This window comes from Mastacembelus armatus, chromosome 23, assembly GCF_900324485.2.
Source record: "Mastacembelus armatus chromosome 23, fMasArm1.2, whole genome shotgun sequence".
Classification (NCBI taxonomy): domain Eukaryota; kingdom Metazoa; phylum Chordata; class Actinopteri; order Synbranchiformes; family Mastacembelidae; genus Mastacembelus; species Mastacembelus armatus.
The window spans coordinates 5,742,132-5,763,442 of NC_046655.1; the positions used below are offsets into that span (position 1 = coordinate 5,742,132).

At 42.8% G+C, this 21,311-nt stretch overlaps 1 protein-coding gene across 8 annotated transcripts in view; it reads left to right on the forward strand.

Annotated features, from left to right (window-relative positions):
* Positions 1–21,311, forward strand: part of celsr1a (cadherin EGF LAG seven-pass G-type receptor 1a) — a 71,262-nt gene that overhangs the window by 12,960 nt on the left and 36,991 nt on the right. For all 8 annotated transcript variants that reach the window (XM_026326676.1, XM_026326675.1, XM_026326678.1 and 5 more), the window contains exons 2-4: positions 17,271–17,626; positions 17,752–18,040; positions 20,223–20,445. In XM_026326676.1, coding sequence (XP_026182461.1) covers positions 17,271–17,626; positions 17,752–18,040; positions 20,223–20,445 — 868 coding nt within the window. The remainder of the gene's footprint in view (positions 1–17,270; positions 17,627–17,751; positions 18,041–20,222; positions 20,446–21,311) is intronic.

Sequence of the window (21,311 nt, forward strand, 5' to 3'; positions counted from 1 at the left end):
TTATGAGCAGGATATTATAAATAATAATAATTAACTGTACATATTATTTGTAATTGTAACTACATTATATTGTAGTAATATGCATCTGTAAGGACATATTTGTGTTTATTGATAGCATTTGAACATTTGAACCATTAGAACCTTTTTTGTTGTGAATATTTAGAAGCCCTCCTGTGACACAGTCACAATGCTCCATGTGATGTTTGAAAATAACGTGTGCTGCTGCCGACCTTCAACAGCCCCTTATCATATTACCTTCTGGGTTACAGTGAGGAGCTGTTTGTCTGTGCTGGCGTACATGATTGAGTGTATGTGTCTGGTACCTCGGGTGTAAATAGTTGTAAGGGGATTGATTGAGTGTTAAAGCTTCAAAATGAGCTAAAGATGCCACTTGAGCAAACAGAACTTCTGTGATCGCTGTAACCTCCACTTGACTTCACCTCCCCTCCTTCTGTTCTTCCCATTTAAAGCATCGGTGCTGATGCTTTACAACAAAATGAGATGTTAGACACCACTACTTTTACTTGTACTAGTGCGTCAGTTCAGGCTGTTTGCCAAAACCCAACCCTGCACGAGTGCTGTTAGAGACTGATGGCGGCACTCAGGAGCTGACCGCAGACACTCCTGACAGCGCACTGACAGGAAGCCAAGCATTCAGAGCTGATGTTGATTAAGTTTAGCCGATAATGGACCCTCAAGTTCTTGATAGATGCATTACGCTGCTTTAATGGTTGTAGATTAACTGCTGCAGAAGTTGTTTTAAGAAATAGATACAGAGTTTTCGCAGTGACTAGTCAGGTTTGGCATTTGGCATTTTTTAGATTTCTGGATGGAGACAAAAATTTTTTAGTTTTGTCTCCATCTTTTACTTTTTAGTTTTGCTGAGGCACACGTACCAGGTTAAAATATCCCCAATTCCATGTCTGCTTTCTGTCAAAAATTGCCAGACAGAGGCAGCTCAGGTTCACTGGTCATAACCTCTAATTATGGTCAGTTCATCTTTGGCCCCCAGGAGGTCACAGACAAAGCAGAGGCCCTAGAGTGCAGCAGCTGAGGGCTTATCTGTTTAAACCTCAGCTCACCGCAGGGTCATCTGGACTGTGATGCTGTTTTACCTTGTGTGTGTCACAGATAAAGGTTGGCCTACAAAAGCTCCCGCTGACATGAAATAAATAACATAGCTCTGTGCAGTGTCTACTACATTCCTCTCTTCAGGATTGTATTTACCCTTACAAACAGCACTGGTATTTATTCACTATGTAGCCACAATCATTAGTTGTTTACCATTTTACATAAGCTGCTTGATACATAGTTTTTAAAAAAATTCCTTATTGAATGAGATGCAGTTGCAATGGGTTACACATTGAAGTTATAAAAAAACTGCTAATATTTCAGCTAATATAATCATTTCCACCTCAGAGTAATGATTTACAGGTTTGTATATGTGAATGAGGAAATTCAGGTTTGCTGGTGTTTTCTGTAACTACACTGTGCAGCAGAGAAAGGTGGTGAGGCTAAGGCAGGTAGAGAATTCACATTTCAGTCTAGGGCGACCACGCCCAAGGTGCAGACAAACAAACAGTTCACAGAGCTGACTTTCAACAGTCAGGCCTTCATTTGCATTTTTTCCTTCCCGTACACAATCCTATTCTTGCTGACTTCGGCTCTGTGTATTGGGATGCAGTACTCTTGCATAAATTTAACATGTGAAGCGTGTGAATTTGTTTCTGCCTTTAAATGCTGATTGCCTCTCTCCGGTCAGTCCTGCTTCAGCCAGTGGCTTTGTCTTGTAGGTGTGAAGTGATTGTCTCAACTTGTTAAGAGTCACACAATTTATAATGGGCTCACAGGACATGGGATATCAATGGAAACCTTTTATTACAGGGTTCAGGGTTAGGCTGACTTCTTATAAGCACATTTGAAATTTAATTTGAAACAATAAAGATACCTGGTGTCTGAAATTAAATAAATGGGCCCATTTCACCACCACTCATTTCACAGCTTATTTGTTGGCCCTGTAATCTACACAAGGATTCGTTGAAGTCTGTGACCTCATCTAAGCTCTTGGTGCTAATGGTTTTTGTAAGATCCAGAGCCCGGACCAACATCCCCCTCCAGTTATATGTAACATGTATCCCAAGCACTTCATGCTTGAATGGGAACAGGTTCTCAGTTATTCGGTGGTTGCAGTCTAAAGCTGTACATCTGATACCAAGTGTGTGTAATGGGCTGGTGTAAAGAAAAGCTGTGGTACCCTGGGGCCCAACAGACGCTCCTCCATGTTCAGTGATGTGAGGAATGAGTTGGTTCAGCTCCAGAGTCCGGTGCTTACGGTTTCCTTACTGAGGGTCCGGGCTGACAGCTGGCTGCACATGCCTTGCATGCTGCTGCCCATGGATACATTCATCACTACATATACACACACACCTAACACATGTACACATTCCTCGTGTGCTGGAGAAAGGCTACCACTGCTCCTATAGTTAGGATGTTGGAATGGATTAAATGCAAACAAATTCTGACTATGTGCAAAATGTATTTGGCAGATAAAGGCTTTAACCTTTAGCGTTTCCATGAATGTGACCAGACTGACGTACCAATTGGTCAAATTATTGATTAGCTGATCAACAGATACTGGAAATGACTGGTATCAATATTTTCATCTCTTGTTCAGTTGAAAAGCAAATAAGATTTTCCTCTTTCCTTTTCCTTGAAGTGTAATTTGTCTTTTCCATGCATTCCCGTCATATTTCAGTAAACGTTAGAGTTTGGTAGCTGTAGGCTAACAAATCTATTTTGGGCTTAGCAGGTCAAGCTACTGTTCATTAAAGGGCTGCACATATTCTAGGGAGTTTTAAAGTAGCTGGGGAATTTGATTGGAAAGTAAATGGCTGATGACTAAGACTCATCGTCTTTGGCTTGCTTGCTAAGTATCCAAACAATTAGGCCGGGTTGTTCAGATGTGTAGGAAATGAACATACTTCCTGTGACCTGTATTTGCGTGCTTGTATTGTGACCACAGCTTTTATATACTTTCCAAGGGGTGTTTCAAGGTCAGGGAAGGCATCTTGAAACAAACTTAAGCATTCACTTCCCTGCCCTGTTTCCCTTTGTAACACCTCGACACACATTCCTTGAACACAAACACACAGGGACAGTTTATTGTGTATGACCTGTCTCTTCCTGAAATGCTGTGCAGTGAATGTGCTCAGGACAGACTGATATGAGTCAAGGCCTGTCAGTCTTGTCAAGCAGTATCCATAAATTAAGAGGAGAGCTGTGGTTAGTTGTTGTGGTTTGGCTTCAGGGTGAGTTGGTTTACAGCTGGGATGATCATTTGCCACACTCAGTCACATGTGCACGATCAAGCCTTGTATTCCCATTCAGTGGCTGCTCTCTGTAGTCAGTCAGTCAGTGGGCTGCAAAAGGCTGCAGGGCTGATGAAGTGGAAATGGCCTGTTATTACTAAAGCGATGACAGCAGTAGTGGCTGGCATCATACCCTGGCATACCTCTGGCATTGCATAAGTGTAGCTGTCCTCTATCATAAACTAATACTTCTTATTTTGTATACTGTTCACTGCACACACTATGTGAAGTCTGTGATTTATACATTTCCTTGGGAAGATGTGTGTACTCATTAAACCCACCATTCTGATTCCTACGTAAATAAATTAAACTCACTGAGTCGGCACGAATGAAATCAGTGCACATTCACAATTTTACTTTTAGGCATGCTAGCAGTGTGGCTGACGAAGGCAGGTTGTCTGATTGCTAAGTTGGTCCACCCACTAAAGCCTGTATCACTTCCCCATTGACGATGTTAGCGTTTAGCACAAAGCACAACTTATGAAGACTTTTATTTTTTGCTAACCTTCTGAATAATTTATGTTAGTAGGCAGAAAGAGAGATAAAATAGTTACCAAAGTTATATTGTAGGCGTTGCCAGTTTCTAAACTTTATAATACAAGCTGAACTAATCATTATAACCATCCCTACATGACATCTTTACAGGTTATGGTTGTAGCTTCTCAATCTGCCTGTACACATGCTGTCTGAATGTAAACGCACAGGCAGTGTCATTCTCTCTTTTTCTCTGGAAAACAACTGCACAGACCTCGTACCTGCATTGAATCATATCTGGTTGACTGGCACAGATGTAGGATAAGTAGAAAAACACAGTCTCTCTCTGCCAAACACACTGGCATCTGTCTTACTAGGTTTTTTGTTTTATTTTTTTTGGGGGGGTGTCTCAGACTTCCTACTTAACATCTGCATTCCACCATTGCCCACAAGTATGACTTCACCTGCAAGCAAAACCAAGAAACATCTTTATAATTGTATATGTGTGTGGTTTGAGTGTAATATGCCGTCATGGTTGTGTATCTACATGCATCGTGCTCAGCATTTGGCAAATAAAACTGATACATAAAAACAGGCAAATTGCCCTGTAGAAATAACTAAGGTGCCTGATGCACATTCCCAGTAGTTTAGTCTCATACACACACACACACACACACACACACTCACAGTCACACAGCCAACTGAGCTTGTGGTCCGTAGTCGTATTATAGTGATCCCATTCCTCATCTCTTTCCTGCTCTTCGTGAAATAATGAAAGCATGTCACAACATGACCCCAAAACCTCAATAACCTTTATTTTGAAGAAATATTCTGTGTTTGTGATTGATTGAGCTGAAGACAGTATTTCAGGGAGCTATTAAAATTAGTCTCTTTGGGGATTTTCTGTATTGTTGTGTTTTGCTGGGGCGTGTCCTTGCAGGTTGAGCTGAAGAAAAAAAACGTTCCTCACTTTAATACATGCCCACTCATAAGAGGAGAGGTGGAGCATCAGAGGAACTTAAGGTAAAAAGAATTGTTGTCATAGTGTCAAAGCATGTGCCCACCAGGCAGTAATGCTAATTTTCTGCGTACAAATTGAGAGAATGGAGATTTGGGTTTGTACCTTTTGGTTGTGGTGTTTCAGTTACAATCTTGACTGTTTAATAGTTTTCTTTTTAAAAAATTGACTGAAATTGTTTGTTTGTCCAAACAGTCCTAAACCCAAAGGCAGAATTGTCCCAGTGAAAACATGGAACAGGAAGAAATGTCTTTGGGAAATGGAAAAGAAAAGGCAAAATGTCTTTATTGTAGCTGTAGAAACCAATTTTAACAGGAGATGTAGAGAGATTCTCTAGAAATAAACTGGAAAGTTGATAGAAACTGATACCTCTCACTGCCTCCCTCCTTTTCTCTCCTGAAGCTGACTCATTATCATACCATTCTTGTCAGCCATGTCACCAGGCACAACATGGTGACATTTAAGTGACCCTCTGTTGGAGAAAAGGAGGGTGAGGCAGAGAGAAGGAAAGAGGTAAAACAGAAGAGGAGGACAGAGATATGGGATGAGGGGTTGGATGTTCTATCTGCGATAAGAGCTGAAGTTAGGGAGATGGATGAATCTTAAGAGGAAGGGAGTAAAATGAGGTAAGGTGAGAAAAAGGGAGGAGGGAGGAAAGGAAGGAAGGGGAGAGGGTAGAGGAAGGGGAGGGGGCGTCTCCTTTTTTACCCTCACATTCCCTTTTTTTTCCCCCGACTTCAAAGAATCTCCTGGTGAGAAGGAATTATTCCCCTCCAGTCAACCATACACTGTCTTACACCACTGTTCTCTCCCCACCAGTCCTCTACCTCTGCAGCCCCTCATCAGCCACATTTACTTGTTGCTTCCAGTGAGAGTACTTTTTCAAAGGGAATGTTATTGGCTCTATTGAACAGCTTTTAGTGGTGCTGTTACAGCTCTCTTTTAGTTTCGCACATGGTTTTTGGCTTAATTTTAATCTCTCAAAAGCACCATATATGCACAACATCACCTAAACCTTAGGGATTCATAGAGATGGATATGATAACTGTAAAACCAAGTAAGGGCCCATAAAAACCAGATGTGGTGCAGGAGCAGACTTTTTGAATTGCACCTAAGTGAACCTGTACATCCTTTCTCTACTTTAAAAAAATTTTTTAAAAAATCCAAATAGAGAAGAGAGAGAGTGAGGTGTTTCAGTTGTGACTCATCCAGGCTGAGTGAGTGAAGGCACAGGCCCAGAGGAGGATAGAAACATCAAAATGTCGGCTGGCAGCCAGCAGCTCCAGGTGGGCTGTGAGCCCGGCTGAGCCCAAGCAGCGCTCAGATATCTGCGTCTGTATCAACCCTGTTTCAGTCTGCTGGCTGGTTTGATTGGTGACTAACCCATGGACTGAGTGGATGAATGAATCGGTGAATTTGACAGCTTAACTGGCTGCCTGGTGACTGAAAAGATTCATGAATGAGTCATTGATTGGGCAAATGTTTGGCTGGGTGACCAACCGGCCAACTGTCCATGAACAGCTGATATATTGTCAGTCAGGGCAATTAGCCACTCAGAAGTTACATATATATATATACACACTGCATAAGTTTGGACACAGACATAAACCTTTCAAAAGCAGGGTGTTGGCTGTAAGATTGTTAGGGGTATCCAACTAAACAAGATTTCATTTTAATGACAGTTACTCTGCCTGGTAGAGATTGATCTTAGTTGAGAACATCACATTCATTAAAGAAAACCTGAGGATGGATTAAGAGCCCTAATGCATAAGTCTGCCTGCTCAGCATTTGTAGTGCTGCCTTCTGATAATTGTTAGCTTTCATTCTTCCTCTGACAGCCTGAAAAGTTCCAGCTAATACATTAACAATTTATAGTGTTTCTCGAGACTTCCTGAAGTTGACAGCAGGTCTGAAAGCAAGCCTTCAGGCCTTAAGTACTCGACAGGAGAACAGAGGGTGAGGCACTCAGAGATTTACCATGCCTAATTAGGAATGAAAACTAACAATTATAGAAGCCTGCTTTAAGAAGTCACTCTGTTCCTCGGCGTTTGATTCATATTTTCCTGCTTCGGTGGGTTGACAGGGCCCAAAGTGAAGAATGGCAGGTATTCTTTTCATCCACTGGCTAACCTCGTAGATAGCTTGGGGTGGTTAAACAAAAAAGGGGAGTAGATGCCTGATTTTCTTCTGAATGGTAACATCAGTAAATTGGGTCTTAGAATTACGTTACTATATATATATATATATTACATATACATTTACTTATATATGTCAGTTTTTATGTAGGAATTTGAGCCACTTTGAAGATATGAGTCTAACGTGTCCCTTTGCTCAGGCAGCCTGCGTCTCTGTGAGGAGCTGAGTTAGTTAGCAGGGTCAGTAGCAGGGGTCAGTCAGGATCGGGGTCTTCAGTGGGTGTTCAGCTGGTGTCGGTGTGGGGTATTCAGGGGCTTAGGAAGGGTCAGTGTCTCCCGAGCTTTGTCCTTGTGATGGCGACAAAGCAACTCTATGCTCGCACACATCCACACACTTGAACACACATGCATAAATGTCTTGAGGATTTTCCCGACTCTCTATTTGAATTGGCGCAGGTCTCATGGTTTCCCAGGGCGACCCCCCCACTACATCAATCCACCCCTACCCCCCTTCTTTACCCTGCTTTGTTGGAAAGAGCCAATCATGTGTTGGCTGGTAACTAGGCACCCTATTTATCAGTAACCAGCACCAACAAAAAGTGTAACCCAACACCTCCTCAGAGGGAAAGAGTTGGAAGAAAAGTAGAGAGAGTTGGAAAGACACAGAAAGAAGAATTTCCAGAAAAAGATTCCAGTTTAAATTCAGTTTCCAGTTCTATTTCAATTTTTTTTTATTTTATTCACCCTTCATTTAATTGTTTTCCTGATAATTCAGATGTGTGTTCCTTACTTTTCCTATTTGTTTTTTTTTTTCTTTTGAACTGCTTCAGCAAGTGAACTTTTGATATTGAACTTTTTCAAAGAAAATGTCAGGAAACGAGAAACAAATCCTCGAACGAGAGCGAGGATGAGCGAAGGGAGGCAGCAGTTAACGACAGAGACGGAGAGAAAGACTGGATCTAGTGTCGCTGTAATGGATACTTGGGTCCTATTAGGCCATTCATGGCTGGGTGGCTCTTAAGAGAGCGATGCAGGCCGACCTGCGAGTACGCTTTTGATCAGGGTCCACCCCCACCAAACCAGCTATTTGTCCGCTATTAGCTTATCGAACAGGATCAATGCTGCAGAGAGTGAAAAGCAGGAGGGGAGTAGGAATGTGTGTTTGGGAATACACATTTAGCTGTTTTAGTATTTCTACATTTTTATGTGTGTATACATATATTTGTATGCATGACTAAATGTTTATATGCTACACTGCCTTCAGATAGTCTGTGTGTGTTTGTGTGTGTGTGTGTGTGTGTATGTGTGTTCACACACACTCCTGTAAATATTTGAATGATTCCTTCTTATGAAACAGAATCACTTGCTTGACTCTTCACCTTCATGGGATGTTTTTAATAATAACTTTAAAAGGATCAGCTGACCACAGACGCACACATTTAAAAGGACTTCACTACCCAGTATGCAACAGTTATTCCACAAAGGTATTAATATAGGTGTTTGTGTATATATGAATCTAAAAATCCTACATATAAATAGCTATTGCTACCCTTCCTATCACAATTTAATCTCTGTTTTAGTGACATTGGTCGTTTTTACAATTGTAGGCAAACACTGAGTTTGTGTGAAGCAGGAGATACAAAACATGGCCTACACCTTCATAAAAAAAAATAACAAACCTTTAGTTATGAATTTACAGATAGCACTTCTACCAGCTTTGAGAGGGACCCAATGATTAATTAAAAAAGTGACGGTTAAATTGCATTTTGGAATTGAACTCTTCAATTAAACTGTCTCTGAGTTGTCAGGCCAAGGTAATGAAGCTGCTGATGGATCATTTTTCTGTCTCGTTAATATACCCTTAGACTGTGTGGGGTGCCTGAAGGTTTTTTTTTATGCCATCATACTATCTGGTGACGGAGACAGATGACACCTGGAAGCTGTGACTTTTGAACCTTTAATAAGAGGAAGTGGAGGGCTTTAACTCGATTAGTTGGCTCAGGACAGTGACAGACAGACACGGGGAGAAGGGGAGAGAGCGGGCTGACACAGCTAAAAGACGCTCAAGTGGAAACGATAAGTGGATTTAACATTTGCTTAAAATCAATTATGAAAGCAGTGGTGCAGTGAAATAGATCTGATAGAGCCTCTGATTGTCTCCACATTTAGGGAGCTAATGGTGCCTGATAATGTGTGCTGATGTGCCTGTGCTTTCTCGAGCTCTGATCTTATGCAACACGACTGATGCTACGTTCTGAAATGTTCTAATTGAGTTTGTGTGAGCATCGCATGACATTCGACTAACTTAGTGGACAAAGAATTTATTTCTCATTGATTTACTCAAGCTTAATCCAGTTTCCCACAATGTTCCTTTCATTCCCTCATTTGTTTCCACTCTGTCCTGAGGTTGTCTTCTCGAACTTGTTAACACCAGAATGTGATGTATAACACCAGCTCTTGATTATCTGAAACCTTGTCACAACAAACATGGTGTGCTTTATCCCAACATGTCTGTTTTCAGTCTCCACATCTGCACTTTATTGATCAAGGTCTCTCTGTGATTAATTACCTTCTTTGGCAATAGCACCGAGCCAACAAGTGCACTAATCCCAGTCAACCCTCAGGTACCACAACAAGCCAGGTGTTCATTTGGGCTCATTTTGCATTGCCTGGCTTCCCTATCTGGGCTCGTTTAGTATTGTCTAGGCAAGAACAGTGCCTCTATTCTTTTCAACTCTCTCTCCCAGGGATCCTAAATGGGACATAGATATTCTAGTCGGGTCGGTTCTTGGCCTGGCACTCGATGCCCCTGAGTGCTCTGCTTAAGTGCAGTGACTAAGGGCATTTGTGGAGGGTTTGTGAAGGACCATTCTGCTTAAAGATGAAGGTGGAGTAGAAGTTGATTTAGTGGCGGGAGCTTCTGATCTGCCTCATGTGCCAGGCCAAGAGTTTGAAACTGACACAGCTTGGAGATGGTTTCTTACCCCTTCTCTACATGTACACATTTTGGATGTGATTTGCAGTTGTGCATTGTGTTGGACAAAGAAAGGTTCAGTCTGAATCAATATGGCTATGTACACCAAATGTCAAACAGGTTACACTTCGCTCGCTCTTCATGGGATTAATTGTGACCTGACCTGTGTTTTTAGAATTACAACCTATTTTCTACTGACATATGCACTCAGGTATATTGATGGTGTAATGTGCTAATGCTGCTAAATGCAGTACTTCTGCTGTTATGCTGCTTATTTTGTTAAATAAATGGGGTAGAGAAAGTAGAAGAGGGTGTTATGACTAAAAACAGCCATGCACAGGTAGGCATTGAAATATGATCCACAAAGGCTGGTTTGAGCAATAGACCTGTTCTGAGTGCGAAGGCATTTCTGATGCCAAACCACAGCATAGTTGTCCATAGTATAATATTATGAGGAAATATTTTAGAACTCAGAGTGACAAACGTTGGAAGTTTCATTGCGACATTAGCCAGGAAATACTGTGTTCATGTTGCAAACTAACCCACCTATGTGTGCTTGTATGTCGTCAGTGCAACGCCCTGTTGGATCATGTTGCACTGAGGGAAAAGTTGGTTCAGGTTCAAGTTCTTTGCTGATGACCCTACGTTTTGACATCCTCTATTGTGTCATTGCAGCAGTGAGTTGTAGTTTGTCTGTCTAAACATGAACTATGGTTTAGTTTAAGGTATACCTCACTTTTGCACTGTTAGAACAGTATTTGCATTCATCTCGGAACAGTGGTCCAACATAACGTTTAGGTAAATGTTCTTTCTACAAAGAAAAAAAAAACACATGTTCTACATTTATGATTTGTGATTTCAAAAGTAACCTGAAACTTCTGATTCCAGCCTGGTGCGCGACACTGTGCTGCCATTGCACCTGTTTGTTTGAACTACTGTTTGGTTCAATCACTGATCCTGCTTCAGTCAGTCTATCTGCATGTAATCCCACCTGTTCTCAGGCTGTAGTTATCCATCTGACAACCCCAGCACACATCCATCCAACACCCAGACCTCACCAACACACCTCCATTCTCCCACCACTCACTCCTGGGGTGAATAAAGTCTTTTGTGTGCCCTCTGCCACTTTTTTCTCCAATGAAGGCTCGAAGAGAGAATGAGAAAGAGAGAGGCAAATCCAGCTAGTATGGTCACTACAGTGAGAGGAGGATGAAGAAGAGGAAGAGGAGGAGGAGAGGGGATAAACAAGGGAGAGGAATTAGGCTTGTTTTGCCTCCCTGAAGGGCTGTGGGTGTTGTAGAGAAACAGCTGTGTGTTTACAGGAATACACTGTGTGTGTGTGTGTCTAGCCTTGATGATGTATGGTCACATATGCACACAATTTTTAACTCTGCCCCACTATCACAGTTCATCAGCCTCCTGCATTAACATGAGATACACAGTTTCTCTTAAACACGCTGCTTTAGCCTCAGTGCGTCTGCCTCTAGTTCTGCCTCTTGTTGTCTCTTTGCTCCATAGCTTTCCCCTCCTTTACCAAGACTTCACCCCTGTTTGGAAGCCCAGCAGCGTTTATGTCCGTCAGGTCTATCTCCGTATGTCTGTCCGAGTGTTCGACGTGTAGCTGGGCATACCCGAGAAAAATATGGCCAGCAGCTTGTGGAAGGAGATGAGAGGGGCTGTCACTGAGTGCTGCCAGATATGAGCAAACACTCACACTTGCATGAGCAGATGAGAGCAGATACAGATACAGACACTGCAGAGCAGATACTCTCTAGCGCTGAGTGCACGCTGACAGACGTGGGAGAATCGTGGCTTTGTCAATTCATTGATAAAGCTGCGATGAAGGGGATAGTGAGGTGTTCTTGGCTGTGATTGTAGTTTTGACTTTGTTATTCCTCTAGAGGTCATACTGTCAGATTCCTAGGATAGCACCCGTTTGATGTGAAAAATGTTTTTAGATGAAATACTGAGCTTAGAAATTAGTTTCTGAGAAACTATAAATCCCAGTCTCTCCACTCTTTGGCTGTAACCTACTGTGTCTGGCATTCCTGTGGTTAATAACCTACTCTTCTAGCCCATGTTTGCATTTAAAGTCACTACTGGTTAAACCTGCAAACATATAACAGATGATGATGAAGGATGAGGCTAATTTTAATGACTGAGCCACATTAACATTTTCAGACATACCTATTCCCCTCAGTGCCTAACTGCTGCTTTCTGGTGATATTTATAGCAGGGCAGTTTAGGAGTCCCTTCTCCTGAATTAATACCACCTGATTGGAACTAAAATTTATGACTGATTTGATTATCTGATTTGTAAAATAAGCAAATGCGACTTGCATGACAACACTCACTGTAAGCTGGTTTGACAGCAGCGCCTGCAGTCAGAGAACCAGTTTATCCCCCAGCCCTTTTCAAGGTTTTATTTTCTAAAAGGAAGATTTATTCTGTTTTTACATGATAATTAGCAGGGTCCTGTTGTAGGGTCCCAGCTTCTAGAAACGGTTGATGCAGATATCACTGGTCACCTCAAATGTTTGTAGAGAGAGATTGTGAGTAAAGCTTGATAAGTTCCGTACCTGTCTTTGTGGTGTTTGTGGATATTTGATTTTGGTTACCCACACTCAGATATTATTATAATATTTATATTCTCACTCATACGTGTTTTCTATTGTAGTCGGCTCTCCAGCCCCACAAGAATTCTCCCTCATTTCCTGCACCCACTAATCTCTTTTTTCCTGTATATCTTTTATTTCTTTATGTCTGTTTGATTGATGGTGCTTTGATTGAGTTAACTTCACTGTGATGTTGGCGGGGTGATTTCCCTCTGCTTTCAGCGTACAGGATGTCTGTCAGCATGTCTGCTGGCTGCTGATAGGCGATCTGATGTTGGCGCTGGTTGCCATGAGAGGAAAAATAGAGACCAAAGGAGATGAGACTTGACATCTTGTTGGACACTGAACAGAACAGACTAACTTATGGGGGAGGGAGAAGTTATTGTTTTGGGCAGCGTTTCCTATCAGTGAGATGTTTTAAAGGCTGCTGGATAGAGAGAAGAAAAGAGGAGGAGGAGTGTTGCCAGAATGTGCGGCTCAAAGTGTGTTTGATCACTGTTGGAGTCAAGCTCAGTGTTTGCTCTTCCTGATAGGCCAGAGGTGTTCAGGTGTATCCAGTGAGGAGGAGCTGATGGTTTAGTTTCTGCGATGTGATTGGCCAGAAGCTTCTCAGGTTACAGGTTTTGTATTGGTTTAAATATTTGAAACCTTTACTTCTATAGCAGAGGCAGAAAGAGGAGGAGAAAGGGGAAAACTGAAAGGAAAAGAGGGAGAAAGCTTCTTGCTGCACTTCGGGGTTTAAAAGTACTTGACAGGCGTTTTACGTCGGCAGCTCTGTTGTAAAACTTTAACTGTGTTGTAAAAAGTGTTGTGGAGTGACAAAATATTTTTACAATGCCCAGTTATATAGGCTTCCTGCTTTTATCATGGCAGGCCTCCCGTGAGGTCGTAACATTTTAAGCTTTCAATTATGATTTCTATATATATATTTGTGATAAATGTCAGCTGAGCATGACTCCACACTAATGAAGCAAGGACGTGTAGCAGAGTGAAAACTAGTGAAAAGAATCAAATCCAGGATGGGTCAGTAAAATCAAAAACAGCCTGTTAGTACAAAGCCTTGATGTGACCATCCATGTACCTCTGAGTTGAGTTTCAGGAAGGCAGAAAGTCTCAGCTGGGTACAGATAATGGACGGATGGAAGAGTGAAGTGTGTCTCTCTGGTGAGCTCGTCACCTCTCTGAAACCTGTCGGAGGTGCAACGTCGTGTTTGTTTTCTGTTGTTTTACTGACCGCCCCTCTCAGTTACTGACTAAACACAGTTGTTGATTCTACCCTGTGGAGGGTGTTGGAGGTGGCCACCATAGTAGAAGTTGTAAATGCAAATTAATTGCAGAAACAAAAATCACTGTCATCTGAATTGTAGATGATTGTATCTTAATCCTGTCATTCTGTGGGGAGAGGGCATCAGCTATGTTTATATGGTAATAATTTGGTGACAATGTTATCACATGGTTGTGTGTGTGTGAGAGAGAGAGACAGAAAGCTGTGTGTGCTTGTCACATTGACAGCTGGACACAGTGTTGGGGTGATTACGACATGCACAAACCACAAGACAGAGACTGTGTGTGTGTGTGTGTGTGTGTGTGTGTGTGTGTGTGTGTGTGCGTGTGTGACAACTGTATGGTTAGGGAAACACACAGACAGTTGATAGACAAATTTATTAGCTTTTTGTGTTCCAGGGTGTGGCCATTCACCGTCATCCACTGGTGCAGCATGCTTCACAGCTCTTTAACAGCTTTTAACACCTCAGCTTCTCTCACCATCAGCACTGCAGCTTTCTCAATGTGTGGCCCATGTAGAGATTTTCTTTTCTTTCCTCAAAAATGAATCTACCTACAGGGTAGCAATAAATGCAAACCATAATGCCTACTAAACAGGGTCAGTCATGCAGATTTTATTTATTTTGACACAAACATATCAGCAACAACCAAAATCATAATGTGCTATAAACATATCAGTTACTGTTAATGGCGTTGCCCAATAAACTAATCACCAGTGCAGTTTCATCACAGCTAATAGAGACAGAGTGGTGTGTTTAGCTAATAAATGATTTACCCATGATACTTTGAAAGTGCTCAGATTATCCTGCAGCTTTAATGCTTTGGCCTCTTGTTTTTTATACTCAGTGGTAATAAGCCCTGTTAACCCCTACCCTGTCCGCTATTGCCTATCCATAGTGTGTCTGTGTCTGTGTCTGTGTCTGTGTCTGTGTCTGTGTCTGTGTCTGTGTCTGTGTCTGTGTCTGTGTCTGTGTCTGTGTCTGTGTCTGTTTGCTGGCTTTTTTTTTTCCATGGCATCTATCCATGACCCACCCTTTCCATGGTTCAGCCCATCCTCTACATGTGTGTGAGCTCATACTAGCAGCTGGTGGCCTCTATATATAGCATGAGTTGGGAAGGAAAACAACAATTTTGTAAAAGTGTGTTAAAACTAAAATATTTGTTGTTTGGTCAGAAAGTCGTTATTGTGCATAAATCGTACGTGTTTAAGAGACGCCATGTCACACTGCTTTAAACCAAGGTTTTAAGTGGCTCTGTTTGATTGCATTGTCAATGTAGCTCAATTGCACATTGCACTTCCTTTTGTATTTTTCTGCCTCATTATTTCTGCTTTGTGTCTTCCCGTGGCTATGTGAACTTTTCCGTCATGGCTGGTCATTTCTGGATCCAATCCTGTGCTCCTAAAGCTGCAACACCGCAAGTCCATGCCAATCAGACAAGCTCATAAGTCTTTGGGCGCTGCCTGTATCAGAGTGCTAATCTGCTGTAGTTTACTTAGTCACGAAATAGCTCAGCTTGTGTGTAGATTAGGTGATGAAGTCCCATGTCAGCCAGTATGTAAAAACCGTACCCTGAGCATTGCTTTCGGTATTTGGGCATGAAATCAGAGTGTATGGATGAAAATGAAAGGGTGAGCATGTTTAGTTAGGCTGAGTGGTAACAGATTGTGTCAGGACCTACATCGTTACACAACTGATGTGATGTTTTGACTAAGCGTGGAGTGTGTTTGAATATTTTATTCACTAAATAATGACTGAGTCAGTTGCTTCAGTTGAGGATTATGGAGTATAAGTTTCCACATTGCGAGTCCATGCAGGATATGTGTATTTATATGTGTGTAAACTATCAGCTGATGAATCTCTAGTGGCAGGTGAGATAACAATGTATTCCCAGACACAGAAGGAGGGGCAGGTGTGGTGCATCGTAGACACAAACACACAGCAGGCATCAGTTAGCAGTGGACTGAATGAGCACCTCCATTCCACCACGCTAGAGCAGCTCAATACACCACACCTGCTGCTCAATGTCTCTGTCCTGCAGATTGACTCGTCCATGTGTGTGTGTGCATTTGTGCGTTTGGTTTTTTTTGTCACACCAGTACCATCCAGGCAAATTCATTTGCGTCCCTACACCTCAGATCCAGCAGCAGTTCGACTTCTCTTAGCTAACTGACCCTCATGTTGCTTCCCATTGGGAGTTTTCATACTGGTGTATTTGGATCTGACCTCCACTGTGGTGGGCAGTCAGCTTGAGGCTGGCCTGACGATCCAGCCTGTCCACACCCTGCTCTGATTGGCGGTACATCTGTGTTTTGTAAGAGAGTTTACGGTCCTGAGAAATGACCTCACTCTGAGAGTGACAGTGCACCTGTGGTCAAACCTCACGGCGGCTCATTCCACCCCAGACCTCCACATACAGATATACCACACTCAAGTGCTCAGTATGGTGCATCAAAGCTGTGCAATCTGACCCGTCTCCCTGCTGCTTTTCAACCGTACTATTCCCCTTGCGAATTTCATCTGGCCCCGCCACCTGTCGTCAGCTGTATTTCACCCAGTCTGTGCCCTCTGCAGCCTGTAGCCTTCTGTTTCCCCTCCATAGGCACCAGAAGAGACAGTTGTGCCAGAAGTAGGTATGGAACCAGAGCCAGCCTTCCCAGGGGACAGAAATCCCATACTGATCCAATTACTCCCAGCCGGGACTTGAATCAGACCATATCTACACCGACTGGCCACTGCATTATCCAATCTAGCTGCAAAAGTGTTACACGGTCAGCGAGTCAAGCTGTTAAGCTGTGGTGTAGAGAGTGCAGAGAGCGCTGCAGAGATTGGACTGGGTCTACCAAATATGGGTTGAAGCTGTAATAAATATTTAGAGCATACATTCAGTATTAAGCCCCGTTCAGGCTGGAAACATCCACTGTTTCAAGCCGTGTTAACACCAATCTTAGATGCTGTTAAACATAATAATAATGTTATGGTAAGCAGTGCTGGGTATTTAAATTTAAAAACAATTATTATTGCTTTAGTATATTCAAGGTCCCACGAGCTGTTTTATAGGAAGAGATGTATTTTGTTTTTTAATGTTTTTGAAAGATAGTTCTCTGCTTTCTCGCTTCTTATTTGCCTTCTTTGAAACCATAGAAACCACTTGCCTTATTTGTGCATGTTGTTTTCTAAGCGTGACCTTCCTCTGCTCTCTTGCGCTGTAAGTCAGAAGGCCTCACCTTACTGGACCTGCCTCTTGAGAGCACAGGGTCTGGTACTTTTGTCCAGTCTGTCCAACTGTGTGCTCTTGATCATTAGGATATTAAATCTCTTTTCTTTTAATTGTTCCTTTGATAACCTTTTCTAAACAGCAAAATGAACGTGTGCAGTTTTCTGATTGTGCTTTTTCTTCCAGATGGCATCCATCGCGTCGTGGCCATCTGCACGCTCCGCGTCACCATCATCACTGATGACATGCTGACCAACAGCATCACTGTGCGTCTGGAGAACATGTCCCAGGAGCGCTTCCTCTCTCCCCTGCTCAGCCTCTTCCTCGAGGGTGTGGCGACTGTTCTGTCCACCAAACGGGAAGCAGTATTTGTGTTCAACATCCAAAATGACACAGACGTGCAAGGCTCCATCCTCAACGTAACCTTTTCTGCGCTGCAGCCTGGAGGTGTCCCAGGTAAAGGAACGTTCTTCCCCTCTGAGGAGCTGCAGGAGCAGATCTACCTCAACAGGACTCTGCTCAGACTAATATCCTCTCAGGAGGTAAGACACATTTGTATAAAGACACACAAACATAAAATAATGAAATTCTCCAAAACTGAAATTAAAACAACAGGAATCTCCCAAACAAATCTATTAAAGTGACTAAAATGTTTCCTTCTCTCCAGGTGTTGCCATTTGATGACAACATCTGCCTGCGTGAGCCCTGTGAGAACTACATGAAGTGTGTATCGGTGCTGAAGTTCGACAGTTCCCCTCCCTTCATCGCCTCTGACACCGTTCTGTTTCGGCCCATCCACCCAATCAATGGACTGCGCTGCCGCTGCCCAGTGGGTTTCACAGGGGACTACTGCGAGACCGAGATCGACCTGTGCTACTCAGGACCATGCAAGAACAATGGCAGGTGCCGGAGCCGAGAGGGAGGATACACCTGCGAGTGCCTGGAGGACTTCACAGGTGGGAGGGGGATTTTCTTTACTGTTTTTGTGGATTGTATCTCATGGGACAGACGTGGGAAAGTCAAAATAATAAAATGACTTGTGATAACTCTAATAAGTATAGTTAAGTCTTAGAAAATGAGATGAACCTTACCTGTTTTTTTTATAACTACATTATATTGTGCTTGAAACAAATCGTACATATCTGATAATAGTCTGATATTTTTCTCCAATGAAAACTACAGAGGTCTATTGTAAGTATGTGCAAGGGCTCATATTGTGTCTGACAATGGCTTTAATGGCTTGTACAAAACTGCCAAACCGCACGGACAGGTTGGAAAAACTTTCACCGCTTATTGTTGTAGGTTGAGGTCGACCCTGGTGCAGGAAGGGAAAACATGCTTTGTAATAAAGTGCACAGGTATATCCACCTGCGCGCACACACACGCACACACACACACACAGTGCAACAGATTGATTGCTGTATAGAGATGGCACAGAATGTATACTGTACTAGTCAAACCAGATCCATCTTGACTATCACTTAACCCAGTAACCATAACCACACTAGCTTTAACACCTGCTTTACACTGAAATCATAGCAGAATGAAGTTTTAAGGTGCCAGCTTTAATGTTGTGGTGATCTGACCACATGACCTGTTCTCACAGAAGACAAAGTTAGTGATATCTGGTGAACATAGTGAAGAATTTCTTTCACACATGTTCTGTGATTGAATGTTTACATTAAAACTCAACATCATGTTTTTACACAAGTCATGAACTCTGCCTCAGAGCTGTGACTTATGGTAATTATGTGCAGTAATCACATGTTAGTTCAGCTATGGGAAGACTGGGAAGCTTTTATTGTTCCCATTGTAATCCCTCTCCAAAATATTTCAGTGATCTTCCTCCCATACCTGTCCCCCTGTATATCTGATACCTGCCTGGCTGTCTCTGCTCCTCTGTCTCTCTCTAATAGGACCTAGGACCTCTGATAGCCTTCATCCCTCCTCTCCCTCTCCTCTCCTCTACCTCCCCTTCGCTTCCTATCTGATGTAATTACCTGATTATACCTGCCCTTGTCTCTCACTGGCCCTCTCTCGCCTTCTTCTCCTACTCGCCATGTCCATCTTCTCCACTTACCTATCATGCTTTCCCTACCTGCATCTCAGTGTCCCCTCTTTGAAGGTCACAGTTCAACTCCAGATTGTCAGGGGCCCATCAGGGGTCATTACGGCACTGATGACAGCAGGGGCCCACTCTGGCCTCCTTGGATTTCCTACATTACAGGGAAACGGATCCTTATAATTCCCCCTAGGAAAAAAGGATTATGCTGAAGAGAGAAGGGCCATTAGCTGGTTCCAGGTTGTGGTGTTGGGGGTCTCTGTGTGTCCTGGGTGGAGAGATCTTGTCTGGACAGCGGGTTGACACACAACACTACATGGGACACAGAGGCAGCCATCACAAATGATATTACAGTCAGAAAGAAGCCTGCTGGCGTATTAATGGAGGAATTTAAATGAGCCAGGCCAGGAAACTGGGTCCAACTTGTTGGTTTTGGACAAAGCTACATGGTCATTTAGAAGGAATTTCCCATGGCAAGACTCACTGCTGTAACGAAACTAAAAGAGATAATATCATTTAATAAATGTTAACTCAAAATTAGCCAGTGAGGACAAACTTATGGCAACACACAGTCCACCTTGGGAATAGCTACAGAATAACTCATAATGAACAGTCCAAAGTGTCCTGCTTAGCCTGGATAGTTTGGTCTCTTGGAGGATTTAGACCTTTAGTGTCTGAGCGTTTCCTGACTTATTCCATTAGGTGTGAATTTCTTTTAACTATTTGGGAAAAAATAGTTAATAAAATAGTTAATATATTTACCAACAGGCAAAGGCTTTGGTTCGATGCCTTTACCCTGTTTTCTTGGACTGATGCTTTAACAACACAATGCTGTCGATGTCTCTTACCTGCAGACTCAGACGTAGAGTATAAATATGCTCGACTGATCATCTAAAACCTCTTGTTAAAACAGCTGGATTCCAGTCGGCTGATGTGAAGCCTGTTTTTCAGCCAACAGTGGACGTTATGATAATACGTTGATGAAATGACATGACAGGTCATTTATCATTCGAGTCACTTCTTCTAGTCAGGTTTAGGACTCGTGTTAAACTTAACCTTTTTATTGTTTCTTGCAGGCGAGCACTGTGAGCTGAATGCATCATCAGGCCGCTGTGTACCTGGCGTGTGCAAAAACGGCGGCAAGTGCGTCAACCGGCTGGCGGGTGGTTTCATGTGCCAGTGTCCACCAGGGGAGTACGAGAAGCCCTACTGTGAGATGACCACCCGCAGCTTCCCCGGACAGTCCTTCATCACCTTCAGAGGCCTGCGGCAACGATTCCACTTCACCGTCTCCTTCATGTGAGTACATTCCTTCCTTCCTCCTGCCTAAATACTGCATCACGCACTGTTTTACAACACAAACACTAGCAGTACATGTCTGCGATACTTGTATCAGTGTGCATAGTAAATGGGTAATTTAGGGAGTGATTTTAGTTCAGTGAGTTAAAGTGTGTCAACCGGGGCGTGCCAAGACCTGCGCACTTTTCCATTGTCTGAATATGCACATGCATATACACATATAAGCACAAAGACACACACTCCACCTGAATGTGCAGCTTTATGAGTTGTGCTCTCACACAGTAAATATTTACATAGCTAAAACCCTTTATCGCATGTTTCGGTACCAGTAATAGGTAGGCTAGGTGGGTTTGATAATGCAAGTTCATCAACAGCATGTCGGTGAGAAAGGTTTGCAGCACGGTGAAAACAGGAAACGCTGTGAGATGAGTTTTCCTTATCAATGTTTGACTACAGCCATCCTGACTTCCTGCCCTGCTGGCCTCACTGGCATCTGCCGGCTGACTCCTCTGCCCTCACCTTACTCTCCTAACACACACAAACAGCTACACACGTGAACTTTATACCCACGTAGAACAGACATGTGTGAAGCTACTGGCTCATTTAAGAGGCTTTTCTACCTCTCTGTAATGTGGATGGACCCAAGGGAACTGTTTCCTTACCGGTTTTACACATCCTTCCTTTCCTTTCCAAGTGACTTTTCCCTTAAGTACTCCTCAGTCCATTCGTCATAAGACCTTTATCCTTTCAGTCCCGCTCTGTTTGAGTTGGATAGGTGCTTAAAAATGTGACAGGAAATATGAACTATAGCAGAGAAAAACAGTTGGAATCTACTTAAACTTTTTTGTGACACAAATCTAAATGTT